This window comes from Physeter macrocephalus, chromosome 20 (assembly GCF_002837175.3).
Source record: "Physeter macrocephalus isolate SW-GA chromosome 20, ASM283717v5, whole genome shotgun sequence".
In the NCBI taxonomy this organism is placed as follows: Eukaryota; Metazoa; Chordata; class Mammalia; order Artiodactyla; family Physeteridae; genus Physeter; species Physeter macrocephalus.
In genome coordinates this window covers 84,073,174-84,085,251 of record NC_041233.1, presented here as the reverse complement: position 1 = coordinate 84,085,251, position 12,078 = coordinate 84,073,174, and the positions used below count along the sequence as shown (strand labels likewise).

The window sequence follows — 12,078 nt, the reverse complement described above, 5'->3', positions numbered from 1 at the left end:
ACGCGCGCGCACACACACACACACACACACACACAGGAGGCCCTCGGGCCGGGGGAGTTGAGGACACCCCCCTTGCTGTGCTTCAGAAGTACCGCAGTGAGTCCTGCCTCTCTGTGCTTCCATATTAACTCCAGTGTCAGCTTAAGTGTTAAGACAACATTCGGATTGAAATTGCCTTACATTATAGATTATTTGGGGACGGTCTGGTAACTTCTAAAAATTTGCCTTTTAACAAAGGACCCCACAGTCTGACAGGCTGAAAACACGGATGGCCTGTGTCATTCCACGCCGCTGGGGACTGTGACAGGGGCCGAGGCCTGGCACAGCAGCTGGACTCAGCCTCGGGCGGGGCCCCAGGCTGAGAGCGACAGAGGCCACCCACCCGCAGACCTGCACGCCACACGTGGCCCCGGCCCACCCCGCCCACAGCCGCCTTCAACGCCCGGCCTCACGAGTGACACGTGTCACCTCCCCACACTCCGCCGACGGGAGCAGTCACGGGGCCTGGGGTCCGGGGTCGGGGAGGACTGGGCCACATCGCAGGGGACACAGTGCAGAGAGGGTGCCCCAGGCACCGGGGCCGGAGGCAGGAAGGACGCTCCGGCGGCTGCCGACACCCAGCACCGTGCGGCACGCAGCCTCTTGGCCCAGGCCCGCCGTCCCACCTGTCCCGCCCCCGCCCCCGCGTCCATCTCCCGAGGCCCGGGCCCAGGCTTCCCGTGCGGCGCCGGGCAGGCCCGCCGTCCCCAGGGCCACACCGACGGTGGCGCTCTGTGCCCGTCCCGCTGTGACGGAAAAGCCGTGAGCTGCGGCGTGGCCGCCGGCCCCGTCTGCCCCGAGCCGCAGCAGCAGCAGACGGCGGGCTCCCAGCCATCGGGCCACGCGACCGCACCTCGCTGGACCCGGGGGCGCTGTCACCCCGCCCCGGCCACGCCTCCTCTTTGGAGACAGGGCCTCAGCCCGGGCCTCGCGCTCCCACGGGCACGCCCCCCACCCCAGGAGGAAGCCGGGGGACCGGCGGCTGCCCGGGCGTACCTGACAAACTTGTCCACGTGCGACATGGAGGCTTCATAGTTCTTTCCCCCGAACTCCTGGCAGTGCAGGGCCAGGAAGTGCGGCCTGTGCGCGTGGACGACCTGGGGAGGAACACACGGCAGCGTCAGGGCCCCGCGGGGCTCCTGCCCCGCTGCTTCCCCACAAATCCCGAGCATCACGGTCCCCAGGGCCGTGCCCTCCCCGTTACTACAAATCCTCAGAAAGGGTTCACAGCTCCGCAGAGCCTTCCTCAGCAATCTGGGCATTTCCTCCCAACCACAGAGTCCCACGTGTCAGCTGCAGGGCACCTGCAAAGGCCCAGAGGAACAAACACGCATCCTAACCTCACACGTAAGGGCGGCCATCGCCGATGCTGCTACGGCCCCCGCGAGGGTGCAAGCACACACGTGTCGTGTGTGTGTCAGCGCCGTGCGTGCGCGCGTGCGCACGTCTCTCACCGTCCGGGAGGGAGCAAAGCTGGCCGCGCAAGGAGCTGGCGCCGTCTCACGCCTGACGCGCACAGCCCCTCCCCAGCCCCACGGGGCAGGCCGGACACGGGGCACGGGACGCGGCTGCGGCCACCAGCGGGACCCGGTCCAGCCACGCGGCCCCTGGGCCAGCCTGGCCCACCTCCTCTCAGTGCCGCCCGCCCGCCGCAGCCCACAGGGCCAGGCCCGCCGCGTCTCCCTGGTCGCCAGGGTCCCCTGCCCGCCGGGCTCCGACTAAACTGGCCCCGAGGCAGCACCCAACCCGCCCACACTTCGGCCACCCGACCTGGAGTCGTCCTCGAAGCTGCGGCCACTGAGCCCCCGGCGGCTCCTCCAGGAAGCTCACAGGGGTGGTCCCGAGAGCGCCGTCCAGCTGCCCCCGCTGCCCGCACCCAACCCAGCACGGACCCAGCCGCCCCCAGGCGGCGGCACGGACCTGCGTCTCACCCCGGCCGTAAGCCACGTTGGGCGTCTCGGGGCCACCCGCAGGTCACCTGAGCAGGGGTCGACCCGCACGTGCTCGCGAGGGGGCCGGGTACCCACGGCCCTGCCCTCCGGGGCGCCAGGGAGAGCGAGTCACCGACGGGGCGCCCTGTGTGGTGACGAGGCAGCCGTGCCGGGACGCGCACCGGGGCGTCAGCACGGCCGGGGGGGGCGGCGAGGGCTCCTGGGGGGGGAGGGGCCGCTGGGGCCCGACGGCCAAGGGCGGCGAGGGAGGCGTGCCAGGAGGCCCGGCGGGGCACCTGGAGGCCGAGAGGCTGCCTGTCCCCGCCCACGCCCGCCCCTCTGCCCCTCCTCGGCTCTGCGCTCCTCCGCCCCCTCCCTGCCACCTGCTGACACGGCAACACTGCCGGCTCTGAAGCCCTCACCAAAACCCACAGAACTGCCTTGTCCCCCACCCCCAAGCCCACCACCCCAGAGGCAGGCCCCCTACACAAGGCCATCCGCGCCGAAGGCCACAGTGCCAGCGCCTGAACCCGACCGCGGCCACCACCGTGTCCTGCCCGGAGGTCAGTGCACCGTGGACAGGTGAGGGCTGCATCCAACGGGCCTTGCGGAGATGGGTGCTCTGGGAACAACGGCTGTGTGGTCCCTGATGGGAAGTGGCTGCATCTAGGGTTCAGCCAGGCCACGACGGAGAGTCGGCCACGGGGACAGAGGACACAGGGCATCAGGCCCTGGGTGCCACGCTTCCGCGAGTCTCAGAAGGAAGCCTTGCCCAGCAGTAGCCGCCCCTGACCCGCAGACGGCAGGCAGCACGTCCAGCCTCGGGGAGAGTGACTGGACCTGGTCCTGCTCCAGCTGTGACATCAAAACACAGTCCCCAAGACGGGGAGGTTCTTTAAACAGGGGGAAAATTCAGACCAGAAAGTGTATTTCAGCCGCGTGGGAAAGGCGATACCAGCGGGTAGAGCGGCCTGCCCTGGCTCGCACCCTACGCTCCGTTTACGCGGGTTTACGGGACGCCCACTGGGGTGCTTCCGCTTCCTACTGAACACAGGCGTGGACTCTCTCTGTCCCTGGTCACCAGCCTCAGGACTCAGGCTCTCGGGGACGGGGACCAGAACAGGCCCAGACGTTTCCCCAGCTGGCGGCGCCACAGCCCTGCCCAAGGGGAGCGGGGAACAGGCGGCTCGCCTCACGCGAGCTCAGTCCTGCTCCGCGCAGGCGCTAAAACACAGACTCCGAGGCAAGCTGGAGGCCACCCGCCGGCGGGCCCCTGGCAGGCGCCCTCACACGCGATGCTCCCCGTGCGGCCCTTGCCGGCATGGAACGATCACAAGACAAAGTTCAGGAATCCCAGGGGTGTCCATGCAGCAAATCACATTCACCAACCAGAGAAGACTGCAGAATGGTCTCCGCGCCTGAAGCCTGGATGCAAAGGGCACAAGGGACCCCAGTCAGGAGAGGCTCCGGGCCAGCCTCGGTCAGATCACCAGACCAATCTGCCCTCAGGCCCAAGGTCGAGCGTGCACAATGCCAGCCACGCCCACAGGTGCACACAGCAGCCTGGTCACGCGGAAGCCACCAAAGGCTCCGTGATGTGCGCAGCTCTGTCACCCACCCTCTGCAGCACCTGGAACAACATATAAAACCAGACCTTCACAACGGGGGCACAGAATTCCCCCAGGAGCAGCTCCTCCCTGGGAAGCCGGTGACTTCACACAAAGTGAACGCGAGGCTCTGACACAGGCAGATCGTCACGAGCGTGACCGTAAGGTTCGTGACACCAGTTCCTGTAATTCTGCAGCGTGTTCTTTGCCCGGCTCGACAACAGGGGCGGGAAAAGGAGAAGGAAGCCCCAGAGACGCTTGGGTGTTGTGGGCGCAGAGGGGCCCCGAGTCAGCGACAGGTCCCTGCGGCTCACACTGTCACCTCTTGTAACCGAGGCTGCGGGTCCCCAGGTGGTGGCTGGGACCACGACCCAAGTCCCCAGGAAAAGCCAAGCGGAGCCGCTTTCCGAGGACTTTCCATTATGAATTAGGGCAGCGAGGACGAGGGGCCCACTTGCGGCCGCGTTAAGTCACAGACACACGGGGGTCTCTCTGCGCAGGCCTGCCCACCTGTCTGCCTTCACCCGAATCGCATACACGTCGCCCTCGTAAGACGACTCTCTGCTGTGGTTTAAACTGAAATAGCCGTTTATGGCACAGAATTCACTCTTTAAATCACATGAAACTCCTCAGACATCTGACTCTGATCCCACAAATCTCAGAAAATGGAGAAATCCAAAAATAGCAGCTCCTTGGGAGTGGGCGGACGCCCCTCGTGCGGACTCCAGAGCATCCGGGCAGCGCCCAGCAGAGGGGCCCCTTCCTGGGACGTGGAGCCGTCTCCGCGGTGGTTTGTCTCTGAAACCCGTGGCCGTCTTGCCTGAGCTACAGGGCCTGGAGGAGCAGGGGCCCAGGGCAGCCCCCGCCTGCCCGCCCGAGCCTCAGCTGCAAAGGAGAGACGAGGCCTGCACACGGACGGCGGGGGGACCGGGCACCGGCGAGAGAAGGGGCCTGGCGGTACCACCAAGGTGGGCACTCCAGGAGCTGCCGGGGCTCCAGCCCTGCTGTGGGCCAGGGAAGCCTCTTCACAGCCACAGCTGAGGAAGCAAACGCCGGCCCGGGGGTGGGCGGGCTGGGACCTCGTGCCCGTGGGGGGCCGCGCCTGAGCTCACAGGGGCACCGGGGACGCACGGGGCGGGCACCAGCCCGGTGGGCACGCTGTGGGCTTCCCGGGCACTCACGGGGCCGGACAGCCCACTGCTCTCAGTCCGAGGTCACCCTGCGCAGAGCGCGTCTCCCTGCAGCACTGCCAACGTTCTTCCCGAAGGCCCAGCCCGTCCACTCGGGCTTTGCCTTAAACAACTGGGAAGGGGCGACACTCAGCACCAACCCGGCGGGTCTGCCGGCTCCTGGTCGCACGGCTCCACCTCGCCCTAGCATGCGAGGCTGCGGTCCGGCGGGCACCACAGAGCGGAGAGGGAAGGAGGTGGAGGGAGAGGGAGAGATAGCGCGCCCAAAGCAAGCGCGGAGCTGGGGTTCCTTTGCCTCTCGTCTTCCCGGCCCGCACTTCTGCGCACCAAGTCCGTCCGACCCCAGGCTCATCTCCACGTGTGTCTCCCCTGCCCCACCGTGCTCCTTCCAGGGCCTCTTGCATCTCCACCTCCAAGAAAAGATGTGGTGCTGAAAAGCCCTCCAGGAGCACTTCTTCATGCTATAAACTCACAAAGGAAAGTGACAAAATGAAGAGTTGAGCTTTATCAGCAAATAAACTGATCAGGTAAATGAGTTTTATTCACAATTCTCAGAAAAGCTGGCTTACAAGGTTTCCGTTAGGATTGTGCTTGGCCAACGACAGAAAACCAACAACCAGCCACTTGCATAAGGAGGCCGGCCTGGCAGGCAGAGATGGTGCACCTGCTCGCAGACGGCATCCAGGAACCAGCTGCTTCCACCATGTCTGCTCTGCCACTGCGAGCACTGGCTGTCATCCTCGTGACTGCAACATGGCTGCAAAGCCCCCAGGCCTCGTGCCCACCTTCCAGGCAGAAAGAAGTGGAAAGGGCATAAGGTTAAAGGAAAAGGGGAAAGGGCTTCTTTTCTAGTGCTTTGCCTACTTTATTTAGACAAGAAAGCTCTCGCCGGGGACTTCTGCCTACGCACTGTGTCACAGGACGCCCCCAGAAGCCACACACAGGTGGCACCGGCTGGCACTCTGCAAGCAACAGAGCCCGGCGTGGGTCACGTGCAACCACACATCGGGGGGGGGGTGCCATCTACCCCTCTGCCGCAGCCCCTGCCACACCACGTACCCACCTTCCAGTCTCCGGAGTCCCAGGCTGAAGGACGATCGTAGGGTGGCCACGTCTGTGACCCCCTTTGGTGCCATGGTCTCTGAAGACCACCGGTTAGCAAAGCCCTGGGCACAGACAAAGGGCTTGCTGACCAAGGAACCTGCTGTCCCTCTTCTCTTGACACACCCCCGACCTGAGCCCCTCTTCAGAAGGCCACGCTCCAGCCCGGCCGAGGTGCTGGGTGCAAACGCGCCACAGACACGCAGGTGCTTCTGGCCTGCCCGGCGCCGGCGCCGGCGCCTGTGACTCGGCACACAGCCAGGGCCGCGTGTCCGCGTGTCCACATGTCCCCACGTGTCCTTGGCCTGGAGCCGTGCGGGCAGCTCCCGCCCCTCCACCCCTCGCCCTCCAGTCCCCGCCACTGCGTTCCGGTCTTACCCAAACACCAAGTCATCTGTCCTAGCTCAGCGGGGGGAAGACTTTCCGGCTGGACTCCCTGCGCCGCAGCCCTGCCCGGACAGAGGCTGGGGAGCCCCACCCAGCAGAGGTGAAGCCCCTGTGTGCCCACAACACTGTCCCCGACAGAGCCACTTTCTGGGGAAGGATGACCTCTAACCAACACATTGTAATTGGTAATCACAATTAGATTTAAATTTAAACACAATTAAACTTAAACTAAATTTAATTCCAAATTTAAATTATAGTGAAATCCAATTAACCTGAAACTGAATTTCAATTGATCATCAGTTTAAATCAAGAGCCAAATAAAACGACGGATATCATTTTAACTCTTGGAACTCAGCGTCTTCTACACAATGACCTGAACGACACTTCCCGACGGCCGAGCACGAACGATCACCTTTAGTGACAACAAGCACACCTGCCCTGAGCGCACACGTGTGAAAAGTCAGACCATGGGCGGTCACCGTCACGACGGTTATGAACTTCCCAGCGAGTGTGTATCTTACTTGGGTCCCCGCTCTGCGCGGAGAAGCATGTGCAGGAGGCCTCAGCACGTGCTTCCGCCCGGCTGTTGACAAAGGTCCCATCCACCTAAACCTGAGCCACCTGCATTACATGGACGCACCTGGCAGAGCTCCTGCCAGTGGAGCCTGGGCGGCAGGTGCAGGGAACCCGACGGGGACACAGTGGAGGAGGGGAGGCCCTCGCTCCCCCCCACGAGAGCAGGTGGCCAAGGGGTGCAGAGAGTGGCAGCCCTGGAAAACCAAACTCCAGGGAGCAGTGCAGCCCTGTCGAACCACAGTGACCTCAAGTGGTGTGGACACAGGCCCCAAGTTCAGGACGGCTAAGAGATCGCCCCACACGCCACCTACCGGGACCCCGCACACGTCAGCGACCTCGAGGGCCGCTCGCCAGGCCCATCCCTGCCTGGTTGCAGGTTCCAGCCGGCGTGGCCTCAGGTGCCCCCTCCACCCACAGCGGGCATGAGAGGACGTTTCAAAAGTCAAAAGGAGGTGTTCAGATGAAATCATGCCGAAATGGAACATAAAGAGGCCAAAGTCACGTCTCATTTGAAAATGAAGCTATTAAAATGACAAGATCCTTATCATGAAACGTTTCAGAAGAAAAGTAACCAATGACCATGGAAACGAACAGCGTACACCGAGGGACGCGCTGCTGCCATTTCTCTACGCCCACAAGTCGCACGTTTCATCTACAACCAAAGGTGACGGAACAGATCCACACGAGGCTCTCCCTGAACAGCCGGAGACAGACTTGCAGCCGAGTCCGGGGAGCTCCTGCTGAAGGAGCAGGCTCCGAGGAGCCTCACTGCCACCTCTGGCAGCAAGAGCACGAGCGGGGCAGCACGGGGCTTCAGGAGGGGCAGGAGCCTGGCAGCGTCACCTGCACGGCTGGATGCCTTCCTGCACGCTAAGGGCAGTGACTAACGCTCCAACTCCATCCAGGACGGGCCACTAGGGTGCACACTGGATTGAAAATCACACACACCAATATATTTGTATCCACGAGTTCACAGCGATACTAAACACCCCACACATCAGTCGTCTTGGAGTCAGGACATTCTTCTGAAAACTGGTAGATAAAGAGAAAGAAGCAAGAATTTATCCTGCCTCGCTCTGTATCTGTGCCTCTGGGGAAGGAAATCAAGGAGGGCAAGCGTCTCCTTAGGAAAGCATCCCAGCTACCTAGCCAGCTGCGGCCACAGGGAGAACCTGGAGGGCAACCCACCAGGCGAAGTGAGTCACAGAGACCCCCTGTATGACCTCACTCACACGTAGAATCTAAACAAGCCAAACTCAGAAACAGAGGATAGAAAGGCAGTTTCTGGGGCTGGGGAGGGAGGAGGGGATGGGAGATGTAGGTCAAAGGGCACAGCCTCAAGCGATAAGATAACAAGTTCTGGATCTAATGCACTGCCTGGTGACCAGAGCACAAGGCGCAGTTGCACGCCCCAGGCCCTGCGGGCGCGGGAGGTGCTGGGGGAGGGGCTGGAGGCCAGAAACCCTCGAGGGAAAATCCCCAGAAGCACCGGCCCACAGGACCAGGTTGCAGGGCGCTAGTGAGACTCTGCTTCTGGAGAGAAAAGGGGACAGCCAAGAGGGCAGGTGGCCTTGGCAACGGGATAAAGGAGCAGAGGAGAAAGGGGGAGACAGAAGCCCTGAGACAGAGGAGAGGCTGCCCCTTCACTGCCCGACGCCAGGCAGGGTGGCCCCGGCGCTCCGGACTTCGCTGGGCGGACAGAAGAGGGCGCTGTGAAGCTAGGAAGCCTACCGCTGCCGACACCACGGGGACAAGCCAGAGGAAGTTCAAGTCCCTGCAAAGCTGCTGTGAACAAGTCAGCAAAAATGTACACATCCCACCCCAGGAAAAGGCCCTCCGCCCCTGAGAAAGAATCACAAAGCAGCACAGAATTCCAAGCCGACACTGCAAACAGAGTTAAACACTCTCAAACAAGCAGTGAGGTGATGAAAAAACACTTGGAATTAGAAACACAAAACTAAAATAGAAATGGACCCAAAAGAGAGAAAGAAAAGTACTGACTAACCTCAGGAAAGAAATGGGAGAAAAAGACAAAATCATCACAGAGAAGAGGAGCAAACGACAAAGTGCCCAAGGGAGAATCAGCTTCAAGGAAAATTCAGCAAGAAAGTGAAAACGGCATCATGGAGAGGGCAGGGGAGAAAGGAGTGAGCGGGGCCGACGGGCAGTGAAAGGACATCTGCCAGCACGGTCCCCAGAGAAGAAGGGCAAAGCCATGGACCGGAACTGACACTTAAAATCGTAACCCAAGAAAACTTTCCAAAAATAGGGAAAGACCTGAACTCGCACACTGAAGGGCTTGCTGAGCACCTGAGAAAATTAACCCAGCACAATTGACTCCTGGACATACCCCAGTGAAACTACTAGATTTCAAAGGTAAAGGCGCCATCCTCCAGGTCTCCAGGAAACAAAATCAATGAGACCCTCACCAAGGTTTCAGGACCAACGTACAAATCAAGGCAGCAGCAGAGCCTTTACTGAAAACCTCAGTGAGACAAAGTGGAAGGCAAGGATTACATACATATCGGCCAACTGCCCTTCAAACATCAAAGCCAGAGAAAAACAGTTTTCCACAGACAAAATCTGGTCAGTTCTGTGCCCGTGAGCCCTTCGTGCGGGATCTACTAGAGCAGGGCTGGGCAAACGTTAACCTCAAGAGCCCGATGAAACGGTAGGCTCTGCAGGCCAGCGGTCTCCGCGGCAACGCCACTGGGCAGGTGTGGACAAGATGCTGTGTGAGTGGGCGTGGCCGCCCCCCAGGAACTTGATCCCAAACCAGGCAGCAGGCGGGATGGGCTGGGGGGCGGGGGGCAGGGGGCGGGGAGGTGGTGCTGTCTCCTACTTAAGGCAGCAATGATAATACCGCCTGCCGGAGTCCTCCATGCGTGTGGACCTAAAGCACACGCCACGCAGAAACCCATACGATGCCAACGTTTATACATCGTACGTGAAGGAGCACAACGTTAACCAGAAGCAGGGGAACCCTTTAGGCCCGTGCCTGCTGCCCTGGGCTCTCTGAGCGTCCACGTCCGCACGCGCCTTCCTGGGACAGTCGCCGTGCACAGGCCAGACCCAGAGCAGGCACCAGACGGCGTGTCAGTTCGACGTCACCACAAATGCTGCGGTGCTGGGACCGGCTGTGGGGATGTCGCCAGGCCCCGGGGCCGCGCAGTCATTCCCGCCCCAGGACCACACGCGCCAGTTCCGGCCCGGAGCTCTCTGGGCAGCTGAGGATGGAGCTGCTGGCCTTCCCCGGCCTCTGGGAAGGAGCTCTGGAAGCTGAATGAGCCCAGACAGAGATCCCTTCGGGGCCGACGGCATGGACATCTTGAGGATGGACAGGAAAGTCCCTCCAAGCTGTGGGCAGCACGCTCGGGCCACGTCTGGTTGGAAGGAACTCAGTAAAGCAGAAACTGGACGGGGCAGAGGGCTCCAGGCCCCTGGGAGGGTTGGTGTCTGCCGCCTCCGCCCACCTGGGCTCTAGCTTGGCTCCCACCCTGCCCACCTGGGACAAGGTCACTGCCCAAACTGCACATGTCCTCAGCCAAAATTCTTTACCAAAAAAGGAGCTTCTGCGAACTTTTTAGGGAAAAAGTAGGCAACTGATTAAAATAGGTGGGTTCGTTCATAGGAAGGCTCAAGAAAAATATTTTGGAAAAGAGCGAAGTAGAAATTTTGGCAAGGAAGAGCCTAGGGAATTAAAAACAAAAAATACACACCATGCGGCCAAAAAGCAGCCCCTTCCTGATGCTGTGCAGGTGGCCTAGTGAGAAGGCGGCCCTCAGCTCCCAGAACGCAGGCGAGCAGCCCTGCCATTCCCCTCCCCCCCACTAAAAATAGAAACAGCCAGGCCTGGTTAGGCTTTCTCCAAAGAGAAGTATCTGAGTGACCTAAAAAGGAATTACATCCTACAAACAACCCAGTGGAAGCCGGGAGAGCCAAGATAAGGAGCCGAAAAGGGACAAAAGAATTCCTCCAGAGGAAAGATGGCTGCTATTTACCAACTACGCCTGAAAACACCCTGCAGACAACGTCTGCCCACCCTTGGCCTGGGCAGGCGGGGGTGTCCTCTGGACACCCAGACTGCCCCCGCTCTGCCCCAGGGCTGTGCTGGGACTGGGGGGTGGAGGCTGGGTGCCTGCCCCCAGGAGGTCCAGACTCAGCTCCTGGTGCCCTGACGGGGTGCCGTCCCAGAGCCCAGGCCCCATAGCAGCCGCCAGCCAGCACCCAGGACACCACGAGTTTCTGTGACCTCGCCAGCAGGCAGAGGGCCTGGCCGACCGATCAGCGAGGTTGTCTCCCTGGCCCCGTGTGGGGCAGGAGGGCCGCTCCACGCCCTTGTGGTGGGTGCGGGCCTGGCCGTCCAGCCCAAAGTGCAGGGCTGGAGTTTTCTTAGTGCAGCCGCTGGCCGTGGCACCTACAGGCATGCTGGACCACCGAATGCAAAGTTGAAGCAGCGTCTGGCAGGCAGGGCAAGCCACTGCTTTACAGCAGATCCACACAGCTGGACACAAGACTGCTCCTTTTAAAGAGGCAGAAATATGGAGCTTGGTTGACTCTTAACAAAACCTGTTGCTTTGGGACATCAGAGTTGTATATGAACGGATTGATTTTAATTCAAAAAGCACTTTTCCCCAACCAAGGTGGGGAGCAGGATCAAAGCGGGTCCTGGGCAGACACGTGAGGCCACCACCCACCCCGCACACGCCCACCCAGCTTTCCACATTGACCGTAGGGCCAGCTGGTGGCCACAGACTCCTGGGCAGAGCACAAGATGCCTTGGAATCCCTTCTGGAACCCTCCTTCCTGAAGCCGGCCCCGTGTTCCTCGGGGCCATTTGCAGCACACAGGGGGCTGTGATCACCGTCTAAAAGAGTCCAGATAAGCCCCAACCCCTGCCCCGGCCTTTAATCACAGTGGCTTCCCCCCAGCCCCCAGCCACCCCCTAAAGACTCTCTCTTCCCCGGGACCCAATTCCACAGGGACCCTGGACCCCAAGGAGGCAGCCTCCAGAGTCCTGGCCTGCAGGCCCCTGCCCTGCACCCATCTCCTCTCCCTGCCGGGGCCCCAAGCCTCTCCCAGCTGCCACGTGGTCCCCGCGCTGGGGTCCCGGGTGCCCGAGTGAGCCCAGTCCCCGCAGGTCCTCAGGCCCCGCCCCTCCGGCCGGCCCCGCCCCTCCGGCCGGCCCCGCCCCTCCGGCCGGCCCCGCCCCTCCGGCCGGCCCCGCCCCTCCGGCCGGCCCCGCCC

At 61.8% G+C, this 12,078-nt stretch overlaps 1 protein-coding gene across 5 annotated transcripts in view; it reads right to left on the bottom strand.

Moving 5' to 3' along the window:
- The window catches only part of INPP5A (inositol polyphosphate-5-phosphatase A), a 179,839-nt gene that overhangs the window by 94,599 nt on the left and 73,162 nt on the right, over window positions 1-12,078 (bottom strand). For all 5 annotated transcript variants that reach the window (XR_008616268.1, XM_007101183.4, XM_028480950.2 and 2 more), the window contains exon 3: window positions 1,036-1,136. Coding sequence is in view for 4 of the 5 variants with exons in the window: in XM_007101183.4 (XP_007101245.1) it covers window positions 1,036-1,136 (101 nt within the window). In the remaining variant the exon portion in view is untranslated. The remainder of the gene's footprint in view (window positions 1-1,035; window positions 1,137-12,078) is intronic.